The sequence below is a fragment of the Coffea arabica genome, chromosome 2c, assembly GCF_036785885.1.
Source record: "Coffea arabica cultivar ET-39 chromosome 2c, Coffea Arabica ET-39 HiFi, whole genome shotgun sequence".
Classification (NCBI taxonomy): Eukaryota; Viridiplantae; Streptophyta; class Magnoliopsida; order Gentianales; family Rubiaceae; genus Coffea; species Coffea arabica.
This window is the reverse complement of record NC_092312.1, coordinates 3,071,398-3,096,864: the sequence shown is the minus strand read 5'-3', so window position 1 is coordinate 3,096,864 and position 25,467 is coordinate 3,071,398. Positions and strand designations below refer to the sequence as shown.

The following is a 25,467-nucleotide window of genomic DNA, read 5'->3' as shown; positions in this document are numbered from 1 at the left end:
CCACATGAGTGCATAATAGTAATTCAATCTCCGTCGGTTCTTCAACCGTCTCAATTGGACTTTAAAAGTAAGATTAGGGTAGATAGTAATAATTGATAAAAAAAAAAAAAAAAGGCGATTTCCAAAGCCGAGTGAAGCCGTGGATAGTGATGGCGGTGCGTGTGCTTCCAAGGTCTTAATGAAAGAAAAGAGGAGATGCTACTGGTACTTTCCTTTTCTTTTCTTTTTTTTTTTTTAAAATTTCCTTTTTTTTTGTGTCTTAATTTTCTTTCATAGCAGTATAATGGTTTCACTTTATGAGCTGGTCAAGTCTCTCTCTCATTTTAGTGGCGGAAGCGACTAGATTCATGGTGTCATTAGGCCAAAGTGCGATGGAGCCACCATCATTCTCGACCACAGACTCTCTTTCCTTTCCCAAATTTTCTTCCACTTTGCCGGCCCTTCTTTCCATTTCCATTTCCATTTCTGCCTTTGCCGCACTCAATCACTTCAATGCACTCCTCTCCTGTGTGCTAATTGATTCCTTTTTTTTTTTTTTTTTTTCTGACGGAGTGGGTATCAAGACGTTTGGTCCGACTAATCTCAATCCAATTCTGGAGAGGAGGCCCCGCTTCACTCCGAACACGGTAGCAAAGGGGGCTCGAAGCCTGATTGTCCAAGTAAATCTATCATACCTTAAAGAGGAGAAACTGACCGCTTGAGCTAACCCTTGAATGGTGTGTACTAATTGATTCGTGTCGTGGCTAATCTGACGCATCCCCTCTTTGAAATGACGGAAAGTAAGGAACTGATATGGTACTGGATTAATCATGCTGGTGAAAAAAAAAAGGAAAAGTAAAAAAAAAAAAAAAAAAACCAAAGCTTTTGCAAGAATGGAATAACACCCTTTCGCCTTCACCGGACATAAAGCTAAAGAATCCTAGGACCATTACGTTAGGTTTGAAATTTGATGAATATTGGCTGGCATTTTTGTCCGTAAATATTACCTTTTTAACACTTCGCTTACTTCACATTGTAAAGTTTAAGCGCTCCGTTATCAAAAGGAACATCCATTCGAAAGAATAATAATAATGTCAATTCTATGCCTTCAAAAGGTGAATAAGGAATAAGACCTCTTCTTCATGTTTCGACAGTGCTAACTAGGGGTGCAAACGAGCCGAGCTCGAGCCGAGCTTTGGCTAAACGAGCCGAGCTCGAGTTAATTTTGTGAAGCTCGAGCTCAAAATATCAAGTTCGAGCTTAAAAAATAAATAAAATAATAATAATTATTATTATTTTTAAAAAAATAAAAATAAATATTTATTTTTAAAAATGAATAAAATAATAATTTTTTTAACAAATAATAAAATATTAGGGATATATATGTAATTTTACTATTAAATAAAAAATAAAAAATAAATATATAATTGAGCTCGCGAGCCGCTCGCGAGCCAACGAGCTTAATGTTTTTGAGCTCGAGCTCGAGCTCGAGATCGATTTAATTGGCTCGAGCTCGACTCGAACTCGATATTGACGAGCTCGAGTCGAGCTCGTATTCGAGCCGCTCACGATCGGCTCGCGAGCGGCTCGATTCGCGAAACACCCCTAGTGCTAACTATAAATCAATCAATAATATAATAGGACCTCCCAGCCTCACGAACGATACACGGTCGGTCCCATAATTGGATTTTGGGCTGGGGTGGAGAATCGGGCCATTTGCTGGATCATGGATGCGGTATTCATTGCGGCCCAGAGGAAACCCTTTATTGTGTAGTAATTGGACACATTGGGTCTGAACTCTTTTAGTTTCGGACAAGGGCGAAGGGGATGACTCGGTGAATTGCTTGAACTGCATCAACAATTTTGATGTTCAACTAATGGAACTACGTGTCATTAACACCTGCGAGATACTACAAATTATTGATGAATCGGCCATATGAATATGTGGTTGGTCTATAGACTACAGATGACTAAATATTGGACGGAAAACTGAAGTGTATAAACATGTCTTATGGCTTTTAAATTTCAAGCAAAATCTTGAAGATAACAAATCCTACATCTGTGATGATGATGGTTCAAATTTTCTGTATCTTCCAAAAAAAGAGGAAAATGAGAAATTCAAAAACGAATAATAATGGGATTCTATACAACATTGCAAAACAAACAAGCATATTCGGTGGCATAAATACAGACCTAGCTAGTGTGATACTCATATATTTTTTTTAAATGAAAACACCTATAGAAGGAAGGAAGGAAGGAAGGAATGGTCTTGCAGCCATTGATTCGATCATAGTCTATTGACCAACTTGTCAGCTTTGCACAAAGGATTTTCCTCAGCTAAAGCAATGCGAGCTTGGGACTTACAGTCGAAGTTGCATGCATGCTCTTCCGGGTACCGACGGGCGCTGCAAAACATTCCTCGGCACCTGCAACCGAACCCCAATAGTCCAACTCTTTTGTTACAGCTATGGCATCGGTTATTCTTTGTTGAAACGTGGGTAGCAGTTTTGTTGTTGGCTTCAGCAAAACATGGGGGAATGGATTCGTGGAAGGAATGTCTACTTTTGAGGAGGCTTTCATCTTCTTAGTCTTAACCGTCAACTTAACTTGTTCTAATTTTTCCAAATAATCTTTGTAGCACCTGGAGCAGAGGTTGTCAGTAGCCGGATTCGCATAACTTCCGCACGGTTTAGCACATGGAAGCGGATCAGGCTGCTGCTGCCTGTAGCTGCTCGTAGAAGAGGCATTCACCATCTGCACTTTGTTTTTTTCTCTAGAATCCATTTTAACTTATCAGCGCATCCCCTCCCCTTGTCGTCTCGTCTGTCTTCTTCATCTTACTGCAATTCTACGCTCCCCAGTTTGTAACCTACTCCCATGGAATCTGATGGGATATACATATTGATATTATAAAGACAGGGAAAGCAATACTATACAAAGCGGAGCAGAAAAGAGTTTGCGACTCCGTCTCCGAAACACAACTGGATTCGTACTAAGGGCAAATTGGAGGTTCTGAGCTGCCTCTCCCGGTAGCAAAGTAGATGGGCTTGCCTGTTGACCATTACTAATCCCAAGCTCAGCTCCACTGAAAAAAATTCACGTGCCAGCCTAAATTTGGGGTTTTTGCCCCAAACTCAAATTTTTGTGGCCCAAAAAAGTGTCCAAAAATCAAAGTCTGAACCAGTACGAGCAACCTATCGAACTCAAGTTTTGGACGGAAAGTCAGCCAAATTTCCCCCAATAGGAATAGGGTCCCTTAGTTGGTCAGTCATCGGTCAAACAAAGCCAATGAAACTACTACATAAAGTTTGTCACGAAATGACAAAGTCTCTTAAGATTAAGATTTTGCGCTGGACACACAGTCACAAATTAGTTATTCTATCACCCATGAACAATAATATTTTAACAAATGGTCTCGTTATGGATATTATTTTTAAGAAAGTATTTAAATGTGTTTCTGAAAATTTTTTTTTTCCTTTCAACTCTGCCACGCACAATAGTTTTCTTTTCTTATAGCATCTAATATTTTTAAAGATGAATTTATTGCAAATACTAATTCATTACATGATGTACAAATTTCGAGTTGCTTCTTCTTCTGAGCAGAAAGAAAGACTATTTTTGGGAGTGTTTTAAATATTTTACTATAGCAGTTTTTAAGGGTATTTTTGAAATATTTTAATGTAACAGACTCTAGATGTTTTTTTGAAATATTTGATATATTGTATGGATGAGATACTTTTTAAATTATTTTTATTTATATATGATCGTAGTATTGTAATTGAAAAACTTATTTTTAAAAAAATAAGCCAATCCAAATGAAGCCAGTACACCCGCTGGAGTTGGGGTTGCAAGTCCATGCAACATACTTATTATTTTGAGACCTTTTAACTTTCTTTGAACTCCAACAGCATCCCTTTACGAAACACACCACAAAATCTAAAGCAATAAAAGATTGCTGACAGCGGTTAGGGATTCTTCATGCTCGTCCTCCTCCTCTTTTCTCTCCCCTTCCTTAGACCAACAGCCAAACACAAAGTTGCATTATAAATTGTAGTAGTTTAAACATTTTGTCAACCTCATTGTGAGGGCTGTAAACGTCATGTCCCTAATAGAATTAGTAGGAAGACTAGACATCTGACTTCCAATTTGAATATGGAATGGATATGTTGCTGCACATTTTCCGGTCAAAATTGTGAAGGGGTTAGTTGCAAAAACACCACTGCGACGTGCTAAATTATCTAAACGAAGAAGCCCATTTTCAATTTTCACATGCTTTGGCGCGAAGACTTGGTCAAATCGGTGGGCAGTTTATCTCCCATAGATTCTTGAAGCTGCCAAAGACGGGCCGCGACAAGCAAAATCCGCTTTTTACACACAATTTTTGTTTAATCAGACAACAGGTAACCGGTGAGCCTAATCTTTTGTACCACAAAATGGTGCGGTTGGCAGGTGGAGCTAGTTGCAGACCGTTCTAACCCACTAACCTTCCAGCATATGAACGAACACATCACATATATAACACTGCGCGGGTTAACACTCGCTTAAAAAACCATGGATATGGAAGATAGACGAGAAACTGCCATGGAAAAGAATGAACCCTCCGATGCTACCACCAGGAAGAGAATAAAGCAAGCAATTTCTGTTCCATTTGTTTGGGAAGAAATTCCAGGCACACCAAAGAGGGATTGGAAACCCACTGCTCCTGTTAAGAAGCCCGTCGCACCACCAGTCAAGTTCATCGCTTCAGTACCCTTTCAATGGGAAGAAAAGCCCGGAAAACCGCTTCCCTGCTTCTCGCAGCAGCCTTCAGGTTCACCACTTGCGCTACCACTACCAAACATTAGCAGCTTCCCTCTATCTCCCAGACATTTTCTGGGCAGTGAAAATTGTTGGACTGGCATGAATGACCAAGATGGTGATCAGATCGAAATGCTCGAGTCGTATCCAGCATCATGTGAATCTGAAGCAGATGATTCTTTCTGTTCAGCGCCTTCTCTCTTGGCCAACCGCCTTGTACCGACGGTTGCTATTTCAAATGCTGTTCCTGTTCAACAAACCTCCTTTGCAGGTCTTAGCAGTGGGCAGCTTCAGAGACCTGCCTCACCAGCCTCTGAAACAGGAAGCAGTACCAGCAGCTATGAAACTGGAAATACAAACCTAGTAGGCGCTTCTTTTCTGGAATGGCTCTTCCCCTTATTAACCCCTCAATCTAATATCCTGGAAAAGGTTGGCAGCTCAGAAAAGGAAATTTCTCCTACCCAAACAACGAGGCAAAAAGAGGATATTGACTGTGAAAGGAACTACAGTGCTGCATTGAGAAAACCACACACACTGGGAGAGCTAATAATGATGAGCAGAAGAAGAAGTTACCAGAGGAAAGCCTTTCAAATGCAGACACAGAATCTCTCTAAGGTAACTTTCCACCATTCTACAAACATGCATTTCATATAGGTAGCCTCAGATCGTTTTCCTGGTGCAGTAACACAAATAACTTGCGCGAAACCTAACACATCTTCCCCAAATAAGGAAAGATTGATTACACAACTTCCATGCATGTCTTTCATCCGCTATAATGGTAACAACGTGAAAACTGCAACCATGATCGTTGTGTATAAGAAAATCTAGCCACATGACCATAAATTGATGGCAGGACTTCATGAAGAAGAATGCAGTTGGACGCTGGATCCTTGGATCAAGCAACTTTGTTGGCAGATTTCACAGGAGATGGACAAGGCAGCTACAACTAAAACTGTTGTAAAAGACGAGTCCAATAGACATCTGAACAGTTGCATTAATCAGCAACTTCAAATCCTTCTATTAGATAAGCATATTAAAACTCCAAATTTAGCTGTATGATTTTCAAGTTAAAAAGGTGCTATCACTCTGTGTCGATCACCGGTAGTGGCCAGCTCAAGTCCTGAATTATGTGTGATCATTATTGTGTGGTTATTCCAACAATCCGTTCATTTAATACCACTCTCAGAAGTTTCTTAAGCTGGAGATTTACAAGTTTCAACAATATTACGTATCCTATCTACAACAACACCGACATCCGTATCATCTAGTGTAGTAAAACAGCATCTAAACCATCCAGGTTCAATACAATGGCAAGCCGAGCCAGGGGTTACATTGATCTTGGCTATATCTAAAAGCTTCTCCCACAGTTCAAGCTCCCCTTTCTCGTTGTATGGGCTGATTAATCTGCTCATATTTACCCAACAATAAAAACCAGCGCTGCTTTTTGTGCTTTCAATTCCTAATTGTTCAAGACCAAGCACAAACAAGTCATGTAATCTGCGAATTCTCTGTTTATTAGTCTGGAGGTAATCCTGCACGAACCCAGAATCCGATAGTAAAGAAACTAAAATCCTCTGGGTTGGAGCAGAAATTGAGGAAAATCTAGCTAGCTTTTTTGAAGAAGCCAAAACATATTCGTTGAACGAATATATAGCACCAACTCTGAAGCCTGGAAGAGAAAGGTCTTTTGAAACCCCATATACTATATGAACCCGATCCTTGTCAAAATCTTCTGAGTCAAGAATCTCTGCCATGCTTACAAACTCCTCATCACCATACACTGACCCAGCATATATTTCATCTGATATAATGTGAATGTTCCTCTCTCTGGCAAAATCTAAGAGATTATATAGGATTTCCCTTGACAGCAGGTTTCCTACCGGGTTTGAAGGATTTGTAATGAGTATCCCACGAACTTTTTGACCTCGTTTTTTGGCCTGATTAAATGCCTGATCAAGAGCAGCAATGCTCGGCACAAAATTTTCTGAGCTGCGACAGTGAACAGGTATGAGCTCCACACCTGTGCGGAACTTTATATCCCTATCAAAACTGCAAACTGGGAATCTAATTAGAAATCATGCCAAAGAGGAAAAAGACAATAGAGATAAACACAAGCCCTCAGAAATGCAAAGTTGATCTTTTTAACTGGAATGAAAATGTTTGAAACAAATAACTGAAACATCAAAATGACTATCTTACAATCTGATCCATTACTGGATATATGTGCTTAACCATGCTTGAAGACCGAATTTACAGTTAATGACTCGGTGCTGACTTGTCTCACTACTAGCTGGTAAACAGCTTTCTCAAAGTGGATAGATCCTATCCCTTGGCAAGGATAGTGAGTGTTTTATTCAGGATTCGAAGTCAGAATTCCCCAATTCGCCTGCCCTTTTGTCAGACACCAACTAATAGCATGATGAACATTGACACTTAATTCTAAAACCGTAAGAAGAAAACAAAAAAAAAAAGTTGTTGCCGCATTACCCAGGGTAATAGGGTGTTGGAACAAGGAATGCATTCCCTTGGTCAGCCAGACAAAAGGAGAGTATCTCAACTGCAGGAGTTGCACCGCATGTTAATACCAGTTGTGATGGATTAAAAGAGACAGTTCCTCCCATGACCTGAGTCATGAAACCTGCCATTACCTATAAAACAAGATTCCAATTCAGGCATAAGCAATTTTTCATCCAGACAACATACAACTCAAGAACCCAATTCCGTCAAAGGAACTGAGCTTCAAACATAAAATTGATTGTGTTTTCATTCAACTGCTACTTCAGAAGCTTTGAATAACCAAACCGAGACGCTTTATCCTTTGGCAAATGATACTAATAAAAGCCTAAACCATTAAATTTCTTCTACAAAAGTACAACCACTGTAGTAGCATGCATTGGAGGATTCATTACCACTTTCAACTCCATCAATCCATCAGACGGCTGGTATGGGGCAATTCCACTAATACTTAAACCACCATCAACTCCTCCCAGCAACACCGCTTCATTCATATGCTTTGACAGCCATTCCTCAATCAAATCCAATGTCAACTTCAACAGGACATACACGAGACAGTTAATACCATATCTCACAACATCCTATCACTAGAAATTTGAAATACGTACACACACATGGAAGATGGGGAATGCGACGTAATATTCTCACCCGATTTTCAGCTAATCCCAGCTGAATAATACCGCCCGGATTCTGCACCGGGTCATATGGATCCCCTCGAACCCTGTCCAGTCCAATGTAGTAGGGCGAAGTATTGGGCTTGGCAATGGAACTGGCCCTAGCTGACACGTGTACTCGGCCGATGGACCCCCGCGTGGATAAACTTAAGCGGGAAGACGAACGAGGCAAGTCGGCCAGGTTGACGGATGACGTGGACGGTGAGCGAGGGCTGGAAGGAGGGGGAGGGGGTGGAGAACGGCGTCGTTTGAGGTAAAACTGGAGGAAATAGTAGAGTGCACATGGGATTAAGGAGCCCAGTATTAGGCCACCCCTGCCTTGTACTACCCCTTGCAGAGGCACCACCAGTCTCATAGCTCTCCCTGCCCTATGCAGTATTGGGCTGTGATGATGATGCTGATGATTTTCGCATTTCTGGGTGGTCTCGTCCTCGGGTTTCTCTGGGTCCGGATTGAGCTTACGGGTCTGGGTCACGTCAGCCTCCGGGCAGGTATTGGGTCGACCGGTTTAATTGTACTTGGTGGTTGTTGAAGATGATTCTGAAGGAGTTCGGGGTTTTTTTATTTTTTTATCCTTCCAGTAGAAATTTGTGACTGGAAATTGGTGGTGCAAGTTATACCAACTGGGAAAAGCAGGTGGCTTTAGGCTTCGAGGAATTTGAGGGTTGAGGTGTTGGGTTGCTTCGGTTGGTGAAGGGTTGAAGCAAAGATTGGATTCCGTTGGTGGAATCTTTCGCCGGGTGTCACCGGATGGTTTTTTATTCACAAACTGCCCTCTCTTGTGCCCCGTCCCACTCTACTTCTGTGCTCAAAATATATGGATATTTTGATCTTGTTTAGATTGCCATTTTCTATAATTTTTATAGAAAAATATTTTGTAATAATTTGATACGTGTGTGAAGTAAAAAAAATTTTGAAAAAATGTACCCATTTTTTGTTAAAAAAATATCTTTCTATCCTTTCTTTTACTTGTATTGTGCAAGTGTTCTTCCCCTCCCAATTAAAAAATTTAAAATAAAAAGGTTGCACTTCTTTAAATTTAAGAACATGATAAACTACATAGTCGTCGTCTTATTCAAACTTGTATCATTCAGGGATGTTGACTTTAAGGACTTGAAACTTGATTAAGTGCCACTTTATTAGCAGTTTTTTTGGAGGAGAGAGTGGCTAGAGAGTACAAGTGAAAAGTCTCAATTTTTAGTTTCGACCCATTTCATTTACATCAAACAAAGGGAAAAAAAAGTAAAACTTTCTTATTAAAAAAAAGGGATCAATTTGTTAGGAAAAAAATGTGTTACTCTCTTATTAGGAACAACATGTAAAAGATTTAGTAGAAAAATATATCAAATGATCATAATTATTGCATTTAGGGCTGCAAACGAACCGAATCACTCGCGAGCCGCTCGAGTCAAGCTCGACTCGAACTCAAGATATTAAGTTCGTTAGCTCGCGATCCGGCTCGCGAGCTCGAATATATATATATATATATATTTTTTTAATTTTTTATTTTAAGTATATAAATATTTCTTATTTTTGCTTATTTTAATAGTAAAATTACATATATATCCTTAATATTTTATTATTTATTAAGAAAAATATTATTTTATTTATTTTTAAAAAATAAAATAATTATTTTTTATTTTTTTCGAACTCGAGCTCGTTCGAATCAAGTCGAACTTGAACTCGAGCTTTAAATTGTCGGTTCGTTGAGTTCGAGTTCGAGTTCGAGTTCACTAAAATTAAGTCAAGACTCGACTTGATTAAGCCAAAACTCAACTCGACTTGACTCATTTACAACCCTAATTGTACTAATAAAAAAGAAGTACAGTCCTTTTTTTCTACTTTATTGTAAAAGAAAAGCTCGTCACTTTGTTAGAAAAACTCTAGTAGTATTGTGTCAAAAAAAAAAAACTAGTTCACAATAAAATGTACAATTTTTATATATTTTCTGGAGAATATGCCTATTTATTAGGTAATAACATACTACTTCAACATAGGTTTACATTTTTATGATGTGTCACATTATAAAAAATAGATAGGTATTGTATTTATAGAAAAAAAAATGCATTATTGGAAAATAGAAGATGTAATATTTATTGTCCTATTGGCAAAAATTGAATCACTTGTTTGTATTTTTCAAGATGTTTTTTTGCTTTCATCACAAACATATTTTTCAATTATTCATTTATCTTACATATATCATCATCTCAAAAAAAATTGTTACAATGTTTTTTTCTCAAATAAATTTTCTAAATAATCTCCTATTCAAATATTTGAAGTGTTTGACTAGTTTTCTTTTAGTTCATTTTTACTAAATCTTACGAAACAAACCTGAGATAAAAGCTATGACCTTGGGGGTTGACCCTAAATTTAGCTTTGCCTATCAAGTAGTTTAAGCGTAAGAACTCAAGTTTTTATTTTGGTGTCGACCATGTGCGTGTGACAGAACTAAATGTATCACCCAAAAAATATTAAGGTTTAATTCGAGAGTTGAGAGTTGGAGAGAAAATAATGGAAAATAAGAGAGAGAGAGAGAGAGAGAGAGAGAGGGGTGGGGGGGGGGAACAAATTGTTTTCGCACTTTTAAGTGGAAAGAAAAGAAAAGAAAGTGGAAGGTAATGGAATGATAGCAAAGAACTTTGATCCTAAAAATGGAAAGAAAGTTCCACTTAACCTTTGTAAACTTTTTTTTTTCGAAATATCAACTTTACTCATAAAATGTTAAGAATAAATGTTATATACACTGACTGACAGTGTATGTAATATCACCATTAGATTTATGACACACATATAAAAAATTGGAGTTCAAATTCAAATTTTACATAATTGTTATTCATTCAATATTAGCCATGTATACACTATCACTATAGAAAAGATTAATGCAAGTGTTAAACAATAAAATTATAATACTTAATGTGTCCAAAATTATTTCTTTTCTTTCCTAAACGTCTGCATCAACTAGATGAGGATAGGGGGACAATTGAATAGAGAGAACGGAATCGAGAGTAGCTGGTGATGTTTGTAATTGCAACATGAGCACTGCAAGAAAGTTGATCACAAAAGGACCAGAGTTGAGGAGGGATACTTGGACAGCATGCCTAGCTTCTCGTCATATTTAGCAAGAAAATGCCAAGGTTAGCTGTGCTTTCCTCCCATCTTGTATATCATGTCATAATTAATTTTGCATATAGTTTGAGAAAAGTAAAATGTGATCAAAACACATTAACTATCAAAGTAATTCTTTTCAATTATTACTTCTCAGTTAAACTTAAACGTTTTGTTAGTTGAGTTTGAATTTTTCTAAGAAGACACAACTATCAAGAAACAAAGAAAGTTTATAGCATGATTTATTGGGAGAAAACTTAGGCCTTGTTTGGATTGCAACTTTTCGTCGAAAAATTACGTTGTTTTCCGTGATCACATTTCCCTATTACTTTTTTCCCTCATATACATCAAATCGCTACAGTAATTTTCCATGAAAAATCATGAAAAATGCAATCCAAACACAACCTTAATGTGTCCAAAATTATTTCGTTAAATACTTTTCCTTAAAAATTGTATGAACGGTACAGCAAGAACGTTGAGATTTTATTTGTTTTTATTTTAAATCATGTCAAATAATTTGGAACCAATCAAAACATAAAGCAGGACATACTATTAAATAGACAGAGGAGTAACCCTAAACAGATTATTAATAGTAAGAAGCGGTTTTGAACTCTTAACCTTCCGGCGCGGCCCAGTGGTAGAAAGCCGTTTCGGTTGAATCAACTTTAAACAGCCTCGCTTGGAAGGTGGGAGCGGTTGAAATTCGATTACTCCTAGAAAGCAGTTCCGAGGTTGGAAGTTTCAAATGCAAATTGCAAACTGGATGGTCTGCTCGTGTTAGTCCCAGCCTATTTTTAAATTGAGAAGGGATCCCTATTTGATTTCACCTTGGAGTTTTCTCTTTGGTAAAAAGTAAAACTACAATTTTATTTGCAGGTAATAGCAAGATCATGATTGATCTTATGGAAAATGAAACAACCCTGTGAATATTTTTGAAATTTGAGAAAACCGTCCGATCAGGAAAGAAAGAGGCTGGCAGGGAAAGCAACTCAACCAGGGAAATGCTTTAGCCTATGGGAACTCGACAAGAACCAACCGATTCCCATTTGGCATTTGTCCTTCGGGTATGCTTTTTAGTTTCGTTTCGTTTCGTTAACCTTCTTGTCAATTGTGCCGCCTAATAGCAATCTCGATAGGATTATGGGCGAAGGAAGGAGGTGTCTGGGTTATCGCCTCATGGGCCTTTGCATTGAATCTTTTGCTGAAATTTGTTGTGCTGAAAGAAGTAGAACAGAAAAGGCGACTTGATCCTGTTACAGTTGTTATTCCTGGAATTGCTACGCATGATAATGATGGCTAGAACAAAGATCATTCCTGAATGCATATTGACTCTTTGAGTTTTTACTCTGAGCTACATGCCAGGGCAGAAGGCGTCTGATTAGCTGCTCTTGTTGCGTTTGCCGGCTTCGTAGTTTCTCCGGAAACGTCTAATTGCATTTGTCAAGTATGTTTTGTTTTTGGGTTGATTTCAAACACCTCCATTGAGGTTTCCCTTAATCACACGTAGCATTTCCTAATTTTCAGAAATCACACTTACCGCCCTGGCAAGACAATAATGTGACCCATTGTCCCAATTAGAACAGATAGAATGACAATACTACCTCCAATATTTTCACACTTCTTGCGCAGAAAAGGACAAGAAAAAGGGCAAAAAAATCATTAAAACTATATTATGTAAAAAATAAAAATAAAAAATGCCATAAAAAATAGCGCATACTTTGGGCACTGTTTATGTGCATATATAATCCGGGAGGGAGGGAGGGGTTTGAGATACTTAGATAACCTAACCATAGAAAAATTATCTCTATTTTTTTTATACTCCAATTTTCTCTTGTTATATGGTTTAATCAGGAAGAAGTGAGGGAAAATAGGCCAAATCATTCATCTGATGAAGGAAAATATTGGGGTGTAGTTGAAGTCGTGAAAAATAATTCATATAAAATGTATCTATAATGGTATTCAATTATCGGAAACAGAATTTTTGAAAAATTGATTAACATATAATATTCAAATACAAATCCTATTTACTTTCTGTTTGACACCTTGTCATAAATGTCCTCTCCCAACGATTTAATGAAAGAAAAACAAAAGATGATTTTTGTTTTTTAATAATTTGAGGAATGAAAGCTGAACTTTCTCCTAGAAAAACAATTTTTTTTTTTGGAACTAGTTGTTAAGGAGTTGAAAACAAAAATTATAAAACTCAAAAGGGCATATATTCTAGCTCTAAAAGTTTTATAGGGAAAAACAAAATTTGTGACAGTCTCACTTTTCCTTAAGGCGTACCAAAAGAGTTAGCAGACTCGCTGCCCAACTCTTGCCAGGACTAACGAGACAGTTAAATACAATTTAAAACGTTCCGGAAGGTAATAGCGTGCTCATTCTATTCAAAATTGCAAAATGGCAAAACGAAAATCGAAACCGCAAATGAATAACGGTTGCCACGCCACCATCCAACCAGAATCCAATCGAATATAGATATCGCCATATAATTCGAAAAAACATTTCCAAACCAACTAGGATACATGAATAGGGTTAAACAGTGTTATACACATACATTTGTAATTTACAAAATAAAAAGAAGATATTTGGATCAAGTACATTTAGGGTTTTTCCAACTATCAAGGAGCTTTACAAAAGAATATATTAACTAGCTCAACTCGTGCTTCAAAACATTATAGTTCTCAAAAGTGGTTCCTTGTAAGGAAAACAAAATTTAATGGAGTGAGTTTTTGCCTAATGAGGTACCATCACCCAAGTAACGAAATTCACATAAGCACAAAAGCTATTCAATCCAAACACATCTAATAAGTGAGTCAATTAGCATCACGTTTTAATAAAGATATTTAAAAGGATACGGTCGGCTCTCAAGAGCCCTTATCCTTGCTTGCCGTACTTGATCTCGCCTCGTTGACCCTCCGTCAACGTTTAAGGAATAACCAATACCGTAGACTCCACTTTCACCGATTCCTTCCTCCTCACATACCCCTACTGGGCCCGAACTCCAATCAATTCAGAAATGATAATATTCGAATATATCAGAATCAAGAGTCTCATACTCAAGGATTCCACATAAACAGCCCCCATGACTTGTCAATTTTCTCGACCAAGTCCTTGCTGGCTCGATTCAATTGACCACCAATGGGGTTGAACTCAGTAATAATAGTAATAGTCGTTGGATACTTGTCCAAACGACCCCAGTTCAAGTATGTTCAAGTAGAATTCAATTGATGCAGTAAACAGTCACATAAGCTATAGAGCGCGAGAGTGATAAAGTACGCCATCGTCTCAAACAATTTCATCCATATACATAAGCATTCGAGCCATAAATTTCAAGTATAACCAAGGCATGAAGCAACAATTTCGTGAGTAGTACACTCACCAAGCAAACACAGAGTGAAATCACAAATTTTTGTCCAACGAGCGCTCCGCGTTACCGGCACGTCTTAAAACATTCAATAAAACACAATAAAACTTGAATACGAGTCATAAATCGAATCCACATACTACTAGAGTAAGACCAAATAGAGCGTATAAGTGCAAAATCAAGCTTGGACATGTGCGGAAATGAAGTTTAGGTTGAAAAACAAAAGACAGATTTGACGTTGTTTAGCGGAATGAACACAATTAAAGCTACACTTATCGGATTGAGGTGCAATTTACACCTTTTCGAAACTAAGATAAAGGGCTACAACTTTGATGAAAATCACTCAGTCCAGTTCATAGTGTAGCTAGGTCAAAATTTCAATGTACCAAACCAGAATCGCACAAACAGGTTAGCTAACCGTATTATGGTTAAACGACCATAACTCAGGCTACCAAAGTTCAATTGGGGCGTTTCTAGGGCTGTTAGAAAGCTAAGACACAGCACTACAACTTTCATGTTTTGGCCAAAATCTAACTCAGTATGCATCAGGGTGAACAGTCGCGGTCAGTTTGGGTGAACTGTCAACACTGTCCACCGAACTCTTACCTATGGCGGTCTGGGTATTTCCATCTTTTCACAGGCTACTGAACTTGGATTGGGTTGAAATTTTACAGGAAACTATAAAACATTATTTCCTACAACTTTCATGTTTTAACCTAAGGCTAATTCGGCCTTCATCCTATCCAAACAGTACCGGGCAGAACAGGGTTAGTTAAAACCCTAATCTGGAATTTTCCGTACAAAGCGAAAATTTTTCGCAAATAGTTACAATTTACGCATCAAAACTTCATTCTAAACCATTCCAAGCCATCATCCATGGCCAACCAATATTAAACATATAAAACAGGAAAATCATGAATAAAAATAAAAATTTCACCAATCTCTACCAAAAGTCAATAAATTTTTCACAAAATCACATCTTTAACCAACACAAGTCATTAATTTGACATTATCAAAACCAAAGAAAGAATTCTCTAGCTACTCACCTTGCAACCTCAAGACAAGAAGCAATTTAGTGCCACTTTTTTCCAAATCACTTCACCCACTACCTCAAAACCACCTAACTAAGAGTTTTTATGGAGAAATTTAAAGTTTTATCGGTTGAATTATGAGATTGAGCAAGATTAGATGAAGAAAGTTGGAAGTTTTTCTTTTCTTTTCTCCCTTGAGAGAGTCGGGCAAGATGATGATGAATGAAGATGATTTTGGGTCCAAATTAAATATTTAGTAAAGTTAATGAATAGTAGTCAAAGTCAAATTGAGTAGGAAAGTGACATTTGTCACCCTTTTGGCTTAGAGTTATCCTTTTGTCTCTCCAATGATAGTCCATTTAGGTAACCTCTAATTATCTTTTAGCATCTGATAAATTAAACTCAGTATACAAAACTTATCTTAGTTGGCTGAATTTTAACAAACTTACCGCACTAGCGGGTCCCACGTCCGGTATATACTCATAATTTTGCACGAACTAACTTATATTAGAAAAATGATTTTAAAAATCCTATTTGCTCATACAAATTATCTAAAAAAATTTTTCTAATAAAGAAAATGTATAAAAAACATGCAATTAAATGAAATACAGCCTAGAAAATAAGAAAATTTACGGGTTCTCACAAAATTACTATCGATTTTTCTCCCTAAAAACAATCTTCTTTTTTATTTTTATGTTATAACTCTATCAATTGAGTAATACTACTCTTGATGATTTCATCTTGCCAAATTATATGGACAAGTAACTGTTGTAAGCAGCGGTCATCTGATGAGAAAAAAAAAATTATAGGATTCAATAGTTATTACACTCATACCCCTCAATTTTTAAGTTAATAGTGCAATTGCATTTGTTTTTATTTTCATCTTCTAAATTTAAAAAATCAACTTGTAAAAGGGTAAAAGTGAGGGAATATCATAGTTTCTCTCCTACAATGCATTTTTTTAATTTTATTTTGGGTTATATAAGAGGGTTGACAGTTTAATGTTACAAAGGTTGTCATTTTAAGGGTGCCAATTGAGATTTCTGAAAACTAAGAAGTGCTAGGTGTGATTAGGCGAAACCTTAGGAGAGGTTTTTGAAATTAACACTTTTATTTATATATTTAGTACTTATATTTGGTCATGCGTCCATCAACAATCTATCCAGTAATTTTATAAAAAGACAGCAAAACAAGCCATGCCCAGCCCGGCTATAGAAATTTAAAGTTGGGTTATTTGGCGGCAAGAAACAAAAAATTTATGAATTCTCAATAATCGCAGTGTACAGTTTTTTTATTAAAGATCTAATGTCCATCATAACGAGCGATAATTGTCTAATCAATATCACTAATATCAGCATTGTATGTAGCTCTCAAAATGTTGTCCTTTCGCCATTTTTCAAAGGTTGCTTGGAAGTTTGCATATGCAGTGCATGAACAACGAAACTTCAACCACTAAACACCAAGCTTATGCCCGACAAACCGAAAAAGAACAAATGTTAAAGAGAAAAAGGCTCAGATCGACGCGGCAAGTAGAAACAACAACATCCGTTGATTTACTTCAGATTTTTGGACTATCGTCGGAGGAACGATTCCCGCAGGAGGAGAAAAATGTCCTCTTAGCAGTGTGGATGCAGTCTTGAACTAGTATTTATTTAATGGATGGAGTACTAAAATCAAAGTGAATCCTTAATAGAGTATATATATTCAGCCTACTGATTTTGTAAAAAAGAAATTCAGCTGTAAATAAATGAACGAGTAATTGCGGACTTCATACATAACACGATACAATTTCATGATTTTGATTGAATTATTATCTTTTATCGTCTCTCTTTTTTTTTTTCCCTTTTTATCTAATTTTTTTGTCAAGTCCAACTAGGCCTACAAAGTTCCGATAGGAACTGAACCAACTTCAAATCAGACGGATATATTACGTATTCATTGAATTTTTTAGAAAAGTCACGTATTACGACAATTGGTGAGAGGTAAAGGTTGAATTCTTGATCTCTTACCTTGCCAAACCTTAAAGACTTGGTGATGGGTGCCGGTCCAAAGGTTAGTGGTTCTTTTTTATCTAATTGCTATTCGAGATTAAATGAAACTTCACAAGCCTTTTAAAAAAAAAAAAAAAACTTGAAGCATTTTTTTTGTTTTTTTTTTAAAACGGGCTGGTGAAAATCAAGAGAACGGACTTGGGGGAAAAGAAGGAAAAGAAAGAAAACAGAAAAAATGCAAAAAAAAAAAAAAAAAGTGAAGCGTAAAATTAGTGGGGCCCATGAAACTAATTTCCAAACGAAATACAGTTAGCAGAAAGGGACCCGCAATTTCAAATTTGAGCAAATAAGTGTGCAAGCAAAAAATGGGCGCTAGATACTACTTATGTATAAAGTCAAATGGTAATGGAAGGAAGGCCGGGAGATTGAGAGATTGTTGTGTTGTGTTGGATCATGGCTGTCTAACTAATCAGTAATCTCGCCCGTCTTGGGTTCGACCTTTCTTCCTCCCCGCTCCTGTTTCTCCTTCTGCTGCTGCATGTCCAACGAAAATTTCGCCCCCAACCATTTAACAACGCCTTTTTTTTTTTTAATCCTTCTCTCCCTCCAGAACTGGGTAGGTGTGTTTCACTCCCGAAACACCCCACCCCCTCCACGAGGCGCTTTTTCATTTATCCAATCCGAGTTTTGGAGGACCAGAGCTGCTGTGTATATGATTTCCTCCTCTGTATTTCTCGCCTGATCCCCCTCCCCTCTTACAAAAGATGTAAAAAGAAGAGAAAGAAAATATAAAAAGAGGCGTTTACGGGAAAAATGGACGTAGAATTGGAGGATCTCACTGAAGATTATGTGGAGCCGTCAGAAATTGATTGGGGATACGAATTCGATGCGGCTCGGTTTTTTTATTTTTGCCGTCCAGAATCGGACAGGGAAGCCCACGAAGCGGAGCGCTGGTTTGCTGTGGCCGGAAATTATCCGGTTTCTCGTAAGACATTACTCAATTAATCCATATACGCAATAGACAAGTCTTTGATGATTCCTTCTTACGGCTGTCATGTGCCTGACGTTAGGATATTGGCTATGATAATCCTGTCCTCTGATTTTTATCATCATTTATGGATGAGAAAAGTTTTTATGTATTTGATCATAAGCGGAATGCTGAAGCGGGGAAAGTCAACTAGTATTTGTTTCGTTTATTGTCCTGTTGGATGAAAACATTTTAGTAATTGGTTCGTAGCTAGTGTCTTTAGTGAGAATTTCCATCAATGTTATTACTCGTCTAGTTTTATCCTTAATCTGCTGTTTTACTTGCTGCTGCTATTAGTTATTACTTATTACTCGTCTAGTTTTCTTAGTTGGGTTTTCTGTTGGAGCCAGGGCGAATTTGCTCTCATAAACTCTTAACAGAATCAGTTTTGATTCTTTTGAACAAAGTTTTGATTGCATTACAGATAAATCAACAGTTACCTGGTCAAAGTTTGAGCATTTGTTTTATTGTTATAATTATGCTTTTCATGAATTGTTGGTTCAGTTTTACTTACTTGTTCGTTCTCTCTCTCCCCCTCTCTCTCTCCTACTATTTGCATCTTTTTTTCGAACTTTAGCTCTAGTGATGAAGTTATATTGGGGAGGAGACATTCAAGGGGAGGATACAATTACTTGCTCAAGCTTAGATGATTGCAAAAGCAGTAATGCAGATGTTGGTATTTGTTCTGACGGTTCTCCATCAGGTATTCAATTCTCTAAACCACCGGATTTCCCTTATGCTTTCTGTATAATTTTCTTCCATTTAAAGATCGGCAACATCTTCAAAACCATGATTTTTTTTGGGGTGATTTTTACTTCTTTTTCTCATGCTACTGGTTTGAAGTTACTTCACATGACAAACTCGTCCATCTATATTAACAAGGAAACCTGGTTCAAATGAAGCTTAAAATCGTGGGAAATGCCTTGCGTCCTTTCAACAAGCCTTTCAGCCAGTATGTGGAGACTTTCAAGGACTTGGGCATTGCTTTCCACAATTCCCTAGTCCTTGTGCAGCTTTACATTCTACCACGGTACTGTCTAGGCTCCACACATGGCCGTCGTAGACTGTTTAAAGATAGGGAATTTTCCAATAACAGACATGAACGGGAGTATTTCTTGTGCATGCTGGTTATTACAATGTCTGGCTATCAAGCGCCTTCGATGCAAGTTTATGAGTAACTAGAGCTCTGAGATTTTTAATTCTGTATTTATCACACCTGTAGTTGGAGTTACGTAGATGCAGTTTCTCATCCTTTTTAGTCTGCCTAAATTGATAGCCTTGATTTGAGTGAATTAACGATGGGATATCTGAGTTGAGATATATAGTATTTTTTTTTTAAGCTTGGAAGTCAAACTGGCGAGACGTCTTAGGATGTCATGATTCGTCCCATTTCTTTGGAATTCGTAACTCTTCAACTTTTGGTTTTGCTTTTAATTTCTTCTGGAACAGAAGGTGCTATGAAAACTAAAACGACATCAGTTCCCAGCTCATCCAAACCAAGGACTTCCACTTTGATGAAGCCTACAGCTAGTCATTTGGCCAAAGTAAACAAAGCAAGAGATTTACTTTCCAGCCACTTATGTAAAAGGTTTGCTTTCATTTAAAGAGAGCTGCACTACCTTGTTTCTAAGGCATTATTTGCAGTACTGAATGAATGAAGAAATAAAATTTAGATTATAAGGCTCATGTATTGTTATGGTTATTTCAGGCCCAAAATTTTCTCCGGCCACCTTTTTTTTTTTTTTTTTTTTTTAACTTCCTTGTGCAGGTATATGCTTAATCATTTTCTGTACCTCCATTCTAGGTTTCAGCAATCACCCATCCACATAGACCAGAGAAGCTTGCAGAAATCTCCCGGTTTTGATAACCTAGCTACCAAACGACAAAAGCTCGAGATTGGCTACCTGTGCAAGGTGCTATATTAGATTTTGATATCTGTGCCATCATTACGTTTTAAACGTCTATAAGGGCTTCAATGTATTCCTTCCCCCATCAATAATAAAAAGTTAAAAATAAAATTAAAAATTCCCGTTCGTCCTTGTTGGTACTCCAATCTTCTCCTGGTTATGAGACTTTAGTTAGGCATCTCTATATGTTTCTCACGCTGTTTGTCTTGAAGTCATAGTAAGAACCTGTGAGAACGTAGGTGGGGCCTACATTCTACAATGATCTAGGAGCACTCCTATTCATGATTTCTTTCGAACATTGTTTTGCTGTTTTATAAGAAAGAGGTATAGGACCAAGAATCAGTTTCTTGTCAAAACTTCAAATAATAAATCTACTTCCCTCATGAGTTTACCTCTCTTGAGGAGTTAAGTGATCTTGATGAGATTTGTAAATATAGAAACGTTGTACTTTGCATCATCCAATTGTTAAATTGCTGTGAGGAATGCTTCCAAGGTGTGCAACACAGCAGTAAAATTAGCGCGTTCTGTACCATTAGTCCTGCTGGAAACGTTGGGTTGTTCTTTCTGTTCAAACAGCATTTTTCTGGAATTGAGAAAAGCTGCTCCCATCTGTTGTCATCAAATTCCCATTTTTGGATTGAGTATTTAACTTCTCCCTTTTGTATTTTAAACCAGGTATCACATTTGAAGCATCAAGCTTTGTTACTCCACAAGAAATCCCAAAAGGTTCCGTCTACAATAGTAGAACTGTGTAACTGTTGTGTGTTGATCCGTGTTCATGAGACTAAACTAGTTTGAATGTTTACTTTTTCAGGAGGGAACTGTAACTCCTAAAATAGCACATTCTAAGATGAAGGTAACTGTTCCCAAAGAGCCTGAATTGCAAACACAGCAAAGGGCGATAAACCGAAGGTACTCTCAGTTTTCCTAGCAGAAGTTGGTTTTCGTCACTTTGTTTATGCAGCATCGAAAATAGGTTTTGATACATATAAATTTTTTTACTGTTGTTTAATGCAGGTCAAGGACTAATTCTGAGTCAAGTGAGCATTCAGAATTGGAGATACAAACCTGTAGATCACGATCTTTGAACAGAAAAGTTGGTACTTGAAATAACATAACATTTTTTCCCTTTTGAACCTGAATTTTCTGAAGATGCTTTTCGTGGGTAATATCACTAAAGATTTGTCTTACATGCTTGTCATATATTTTCAAGGCCCATACTGTAATCCAACCTAAGAAGAGCAAAGCGCAGCTACCTGTGTTTCAAGTAATACTTTCAAACACCATTAGTGCGATATTCTTTTTTTTTTAATATTCTTTTCAAACAGCATTAATAGATAATTTTATATCATTGTTCCTATCAAATAATGGTTTTGTAGGCTTTTAATTTGAAGACTACTGAGAGAGCCTTGCAGCGTTCATCTCGTAATGTAAGCCAACATCCTCCTTTCCCAGTTTTGGTGGCTTAAATTAATTTAAGTCACTTACAGCTTTTTGACACATGATCCAAGAAGAAGAAGCATTTCCTATCACAAGCTGTGAACCATAATGCATAAGAGTGGTTTATGGTACCCTTGACCACGATGTAGCTGTTGGTTGTCACCCTACAGATGGGTTTAAAATGCTTAGTCTCAATACAAGAAATACCTTAAGGGAAATTGTTCACATGACAGTAAGCTTGCTTCCTTTGTGATCTGTAATTTTGTCCAATACAGGAACTGAAGACACACAACTCTGGTAGCATTTCACAAAGTATTCCTGCAGAGCTGAAGAGGTTTAAAAAGTTTCCAAATTTTTTTTATCTTGATCTTGAATTGAGGAAAGCAAAGACGTCCTCTTTAGTCACTGTTGACTAACATCAGGTTGATTAATCCTTTTACTTCACAGAAGCTGCATTCCTGTTCACCCTACAGAAGTCAAGAAGACCGGCAAGAAGTACCTCTTAAATACCAACTCTGATGAACATTTATCTTGCTTTACTAGTGTGGCAATCCTGAGAGCTTGTGGACTGGTTCCTTCTTGATTAATAATTGCATTGGTGATCGTATCATGGATCACTTCAATATCATTATGCGCCTTGTTTATGATTGGAACCTGTAGTGTATTTTCTTAGGTGAGCTGTATTTTGCAGATCGGACCCTGATGATGCTTTGAAGAAGGAAAAACATGAAACATCACTCAAATTAAAAGTTTGGCCTATCAGTAATAAGGTGCCACAGACTTGACCGACCTGACCAAAATGCATGATTTTGTAAAGCTAGGAATAATGTTATAATGAAGTTATCTTTTGCAGATTTTTCCTACCAAAGACGACACTTTTGGGGCTAGAAGTGGCAGTGAAGAAGCCATAACGGCAATGGTGTAAAATGAGATCTTATTTTAGCTTTTTGATCTACATGGTTTCTATTTGGCATACTTTTGGTTCCTCTTTCCATTATATGAAACTTATGAGTTAACTCTCAACAGGACCTGAAACTTCAGAAAGATCAAAGGCTTTCACACAATCCACCTACCGACTTATTTAACAAGGTAAATTATTAGTTAGATGTATAGTTATTTTGGTGTGTGAGCTTTCACAAATCAATGATTGCAAGAGAAGATTTTGGGCTTTACAATAGCAAGCAACATATCTTTGGTATGCGTATATATGTGTCAACGTTTCTTTGACCTTATTTGCCAGCTTTCCCTGAGATCTGAACCGGGGAGCGATGCAGTATCTCAGCCTAATATTCACATGCCCAATAAGGTCAGTTTCGTGGATACTATGGCATGTCATTTCCATTCATTTTGATAATTATTTTGTCAAATATTCATCTTCTTCACGATACAGGGATCAAAGGAGAATGCCCCTGATTGTTTCCAACCTGAATTTAGAGTAAGCATGTTCCGAGGATAAGTAATTTTATTCCTCAATGTGTATATGTGTACATGTGTCAACCTGAACTTTGGTATGTGTAATTTAAAAATTATAAAATATTTCCTTGTTATCTACAGTGGTGTGGCGGCAAGCTAAATCAGTTTGGGAGTGGCAAGGCAATTCCAGGAATGGTAAATGAGTCCAACATGAACAGGTAGCTTTAAAGGTGTCTGATCAATTATTGTAAAGGCACCCTCAATGTATTAGACAACGTAATGCTCAGAATAAATCAATTTTGAGTGTGGAAATACTACAACTTCTGTTACAGACACAATCAATAATGTCGGTAAATGATGCATGCTTTCCGTGTGGTATGATCTCATGGAGCCATTTGAGTAATTAAACTTTAGGTTTCAAGTAACTTCTGATGAATTCCTGTATTCTTTGGTTGACTACCGTGTAGTGCAAGTGCTTTCTGAATCGTTCCTAAGATGATGCTGGAAGCCTGCCAATCGCCTCCTATGCGGGGAGGGAGAAGGCAGTTTGCGGAGGGGGGGGGGGGCAGGGTCTGAGATAGGAAGCAACAAGACTGAAACTTGTCTGTTTTCAAGTCTCTAGAGAGGGAGCGATGAAGAGAGGAAAGAAGAATGGTGGGATTGTAAAAGTTCTAAAGATCTAATCCTTGAAGGCGTCATATGGAAATCACAAGGACAAACTCAACACTGAGTGATGTCTAGCACGGTGTTCTGTGGTTACCAACACTCGGGGGATACTCTTTTGTAGGCCAAACTCAACAATTAGATCTCTTTTGTGATTTTCTTCTAGTATAAATTCAGTTTTCCTCGCTTTCGCATCCGCGTGAACTTCGTTTTCTTTCTCAATATGATCAAAGATTTGAGAACTGTAATACGCTGGCAAGTAGTAAATAAAAAGTTCCACCGGTGGTGAGTCCACATGTGGGCATTAGTTTCTGGGTTTAAGGTCTATAAGTGATCGATTCAGTTATTAATTGATTGAATCTGATTGCTTTGTGAGTCCCCTTAAATTATCCGTTTGAAGCGTTCTTTCGATTTTCGTTGAATGTTTAATCTAACTGCCTGCCTGTGTTGTTGATCCTTGACTCTAGGAAAAAGTAGTAAATAAAAAGTTGCTTTTTTCGATGCATGATAGCTTGTGCAGTTTTTGACGTGACGCATCTAATTTAATTGCTAATTCTCTCAGGAGGAGCTTGGGTATTCGCTGAAATAACAACACGGGGCTTGAAATTGTCGTCCGTGGTTGTGCTTGGAGACAGCACTAACTATTTTTCGGTTGCGTTAGCCGGAAATGATGGGACTTTGCAATTCAGACTTTGTTCCAAGGTCCCAAGAAGAGCGTAAGGTGACTCCCGGCTTAGAAGGAAGGCAGAGATTTTTGTGACATTCCTACCCACACCCCGGACGAAGCACTCTATTGGAATTGTTACAATTCCTTATTTATGTTGCAGAGAAGCAGTGGTGTATTGCTTGTCACCCTTTGAGAATATTAAATTGTTACTCTCTCTACTTTTTCTTTGAGAAAATTATTCGAAACATCATTTACATATTTTATTGAATGAACTTTTTCATCTTTCAGTTTTAAAATATTAATTTTATGCCCTTTATAAATTCAAGTTCGCAAAATTTGATCCTAACATAAATTTTCTATCACTTTTTATTCTGAAATCAACACTTGATTCACATGCAATAATTTTTAAGTACAAAAAGTTCAAAAATAAAAATGGATTGGATCAAATGCCACGTTTTTAGGGAGTAAAATATATATGATTCAGGTTAGATCCTAATTTTAAGATGTAAAAATGGATATGAATCGAATTATTTATTTAATTATAAATGAGATCTAACTTTTTGTTCCTACACATGATAGATTCATGATAAAAAGTAGTCAAAAATATCTACTTGATTTTATAAGGGGCGTAAAATTATTATTTAAAAAATAAAGAACTAAAAAATTTATTTAACAAAATATAAAAGATGTCTTCTTTTTTGTGGTTTTGCGCTGCATCCACAGTTGTGCCGTAAGTATTAACTAAAAAAAGAATGGAATGACGATTGATGAGTGCCACTTAGTGTCATTATTAGAATTTAAAACTGGCTTTTTTTTTTCGGTGCGCTTATTGCGGCCGGAGGTGCAGTTGAGTTAGAGGCATCGAAATCTGAGGCGGCAACACCACCCATGG

The 25,467-nt window shown here is 37.3% G+C and overlaps 3 protein-coding genes and 1 long non-coding RNA gene across 5 annotated transcripts; 3 read left to right on the top strand and 1 right to left on the bottom strand.

The window, feature by feature from the left end:
- The first annotated feature begins 4,211 nt into the window (after positions 1–4,211).
- LOC113725114 (uncharacterized) lies at positions 4,212–5,973 on the top strand. The gene is made up of 2 exons (XM_027248103.2): positions 4,212–5,391; positions 5,630–5,973. Exons 1-2 carry the CDS (start codon positions 4,531–4,533, stop codon positions 5,735–5,737), a joined length of 969 nt encoding a protein of 322 aa, XP_027103904.1. The 5' UTR covers positions 4,212–4,530; the 3' UTR covers positions 5,738–5,973.
- LOC113725113 (probable aminotransferase ACS12) lies at positions 5,926–8,769 on the bottom strand. The gene is made up of 4 exons (XM_027248102.2): positions 7,939–8,769; positions 7,686–7,823; positions 7,264–7,424; positions 5,926–6,825 (listed from the first exon to the last, which is right to left on the bottom strand). The coding sequence occupies exons 1-4, from the start codon at positions 8,317–8,319 to the stop codon at positions 5,970–5,972; spliced, it is 1,536 nt and encodes a 511-aa protein (XP_027103903.1). The 5' UTR covers positions 8,320–8,769; the 3' UTR covers positions 5,926–5,969.
- Positions 8,770–11,670: 2,901 nt separating this feature from the next.
- Positions 11,671–12,586, top strand: LOC140035802 (uncharacterized). Its single transcript, XR_011839726.1, has 2 exons — positions 11,671–11,845; positions 11,946–12,586. It is a non-coding gene; the product is annotated as an uncharacterized lncRNA (long non-coding RNA).
- Positions 12,587–17,858: 5,272 nt separating this feature from the next.
- LOC113725112 (uncharacterized) lies at positions 17,859–24,855 on the top strand. 2 transcript variants are annotated; one of them, XM_072073502.1, is made up of 18 exons: positions 17,859–18,443; positions 19,063–19,188; positions 19,935–20,073; positions 20,290–20,398; positions 21,068–21,118; positions 21,207–21,304; positions 21,410–21,488; positions 21,606–21,659; positions 21,772–21,822; positions 22,108–22,166; positions 22,280–22,327; positions 22,524–22,602; positions 22,686–22,751; positions 22,859–22,921; positions 23,073–23,138; positions 23,223–23,267; positions 23,387–23,463; positions 24,471–24,855. In XM_072073502.1, exons 1-18 carry the CDS (start codon positions 18,272–18,274, stop codon positions 24,490–24,492), a joined length of 1,404 nt encoding a protein of 467 aa, XP_071929603.1. In that variant the 5' UTR covers positions 17,859–18,271; the 3' UTR covers positions 24,493–24,855. The 2 variants fall into 2 exon arrangements, with proteins under 2 accessions (XP_071929603.1, XP_027103902.2); XM_027248101.2 differs by lacking the exon at positions 24,471–24,855 and adding an exon at positions 23,713–24,229.
- Positions 24,856–25,467: the final 612 nt, after the last annotated feature.

Bases quoted from the DNA above. Each gene is read 5' to 3' on its own strand.
- LOC113725114 (XM_027248103.2), top strand. From the start codon at position 4,531: ATGGATATGGAAGATAGACGAGAAACTGCCATGGAAAAGAATGAACCC. The intron at 5,392-5,629 runs GTAACTTTCCAC...AATTGATGGCAG, and splicing joins AGACACAGAATCTCTCTAAG to GACTTCATGAAGAAGAATGC.
- LOC113725113 (XM_027248102.2), bottom strand. From the start codon at position 8,319: ATGAGACTGGTGGTGCCTCTGCAAGGGGTAGTACAAGGCAGGGGTGGC. The intron at 7,824-7,938 runs GTGAGAATATTA...GTCCTGTTGAAG, and splicing joins TGGGATTAGCTGAAAATCGG to TTGACATTGGATTTGATTGA. The intron at 7,425-7,685 runs GTAATGAATCCT...CTTGTTTTATAG, and splicing joins GATTGATGGAGTTGAAAGTG to GTAATGGCAGGTTTCATGAC.
- LOC113725112 (XM_072073502.1), top strand. From the start codon at position 18,272: ATGGACGTAGAATTGGAGGATCTCACTGAAGATTATGTGGAGCCGTCA. The intron at 20,074-20,289 runs GTTTGCTTTCAT...CCTCCATTCTAG, and splicing joins TCCAGCCACTTATGTAAAAG to GTTTCAGCAATCACCCATCC. The intron at 20,399-21,067 runs GTGCTATATTAG...ATTTTAAACCAG, and splicing joins AGATTGGCTACCTGTGCAAG to GTATCACATTTGAAGCATCA.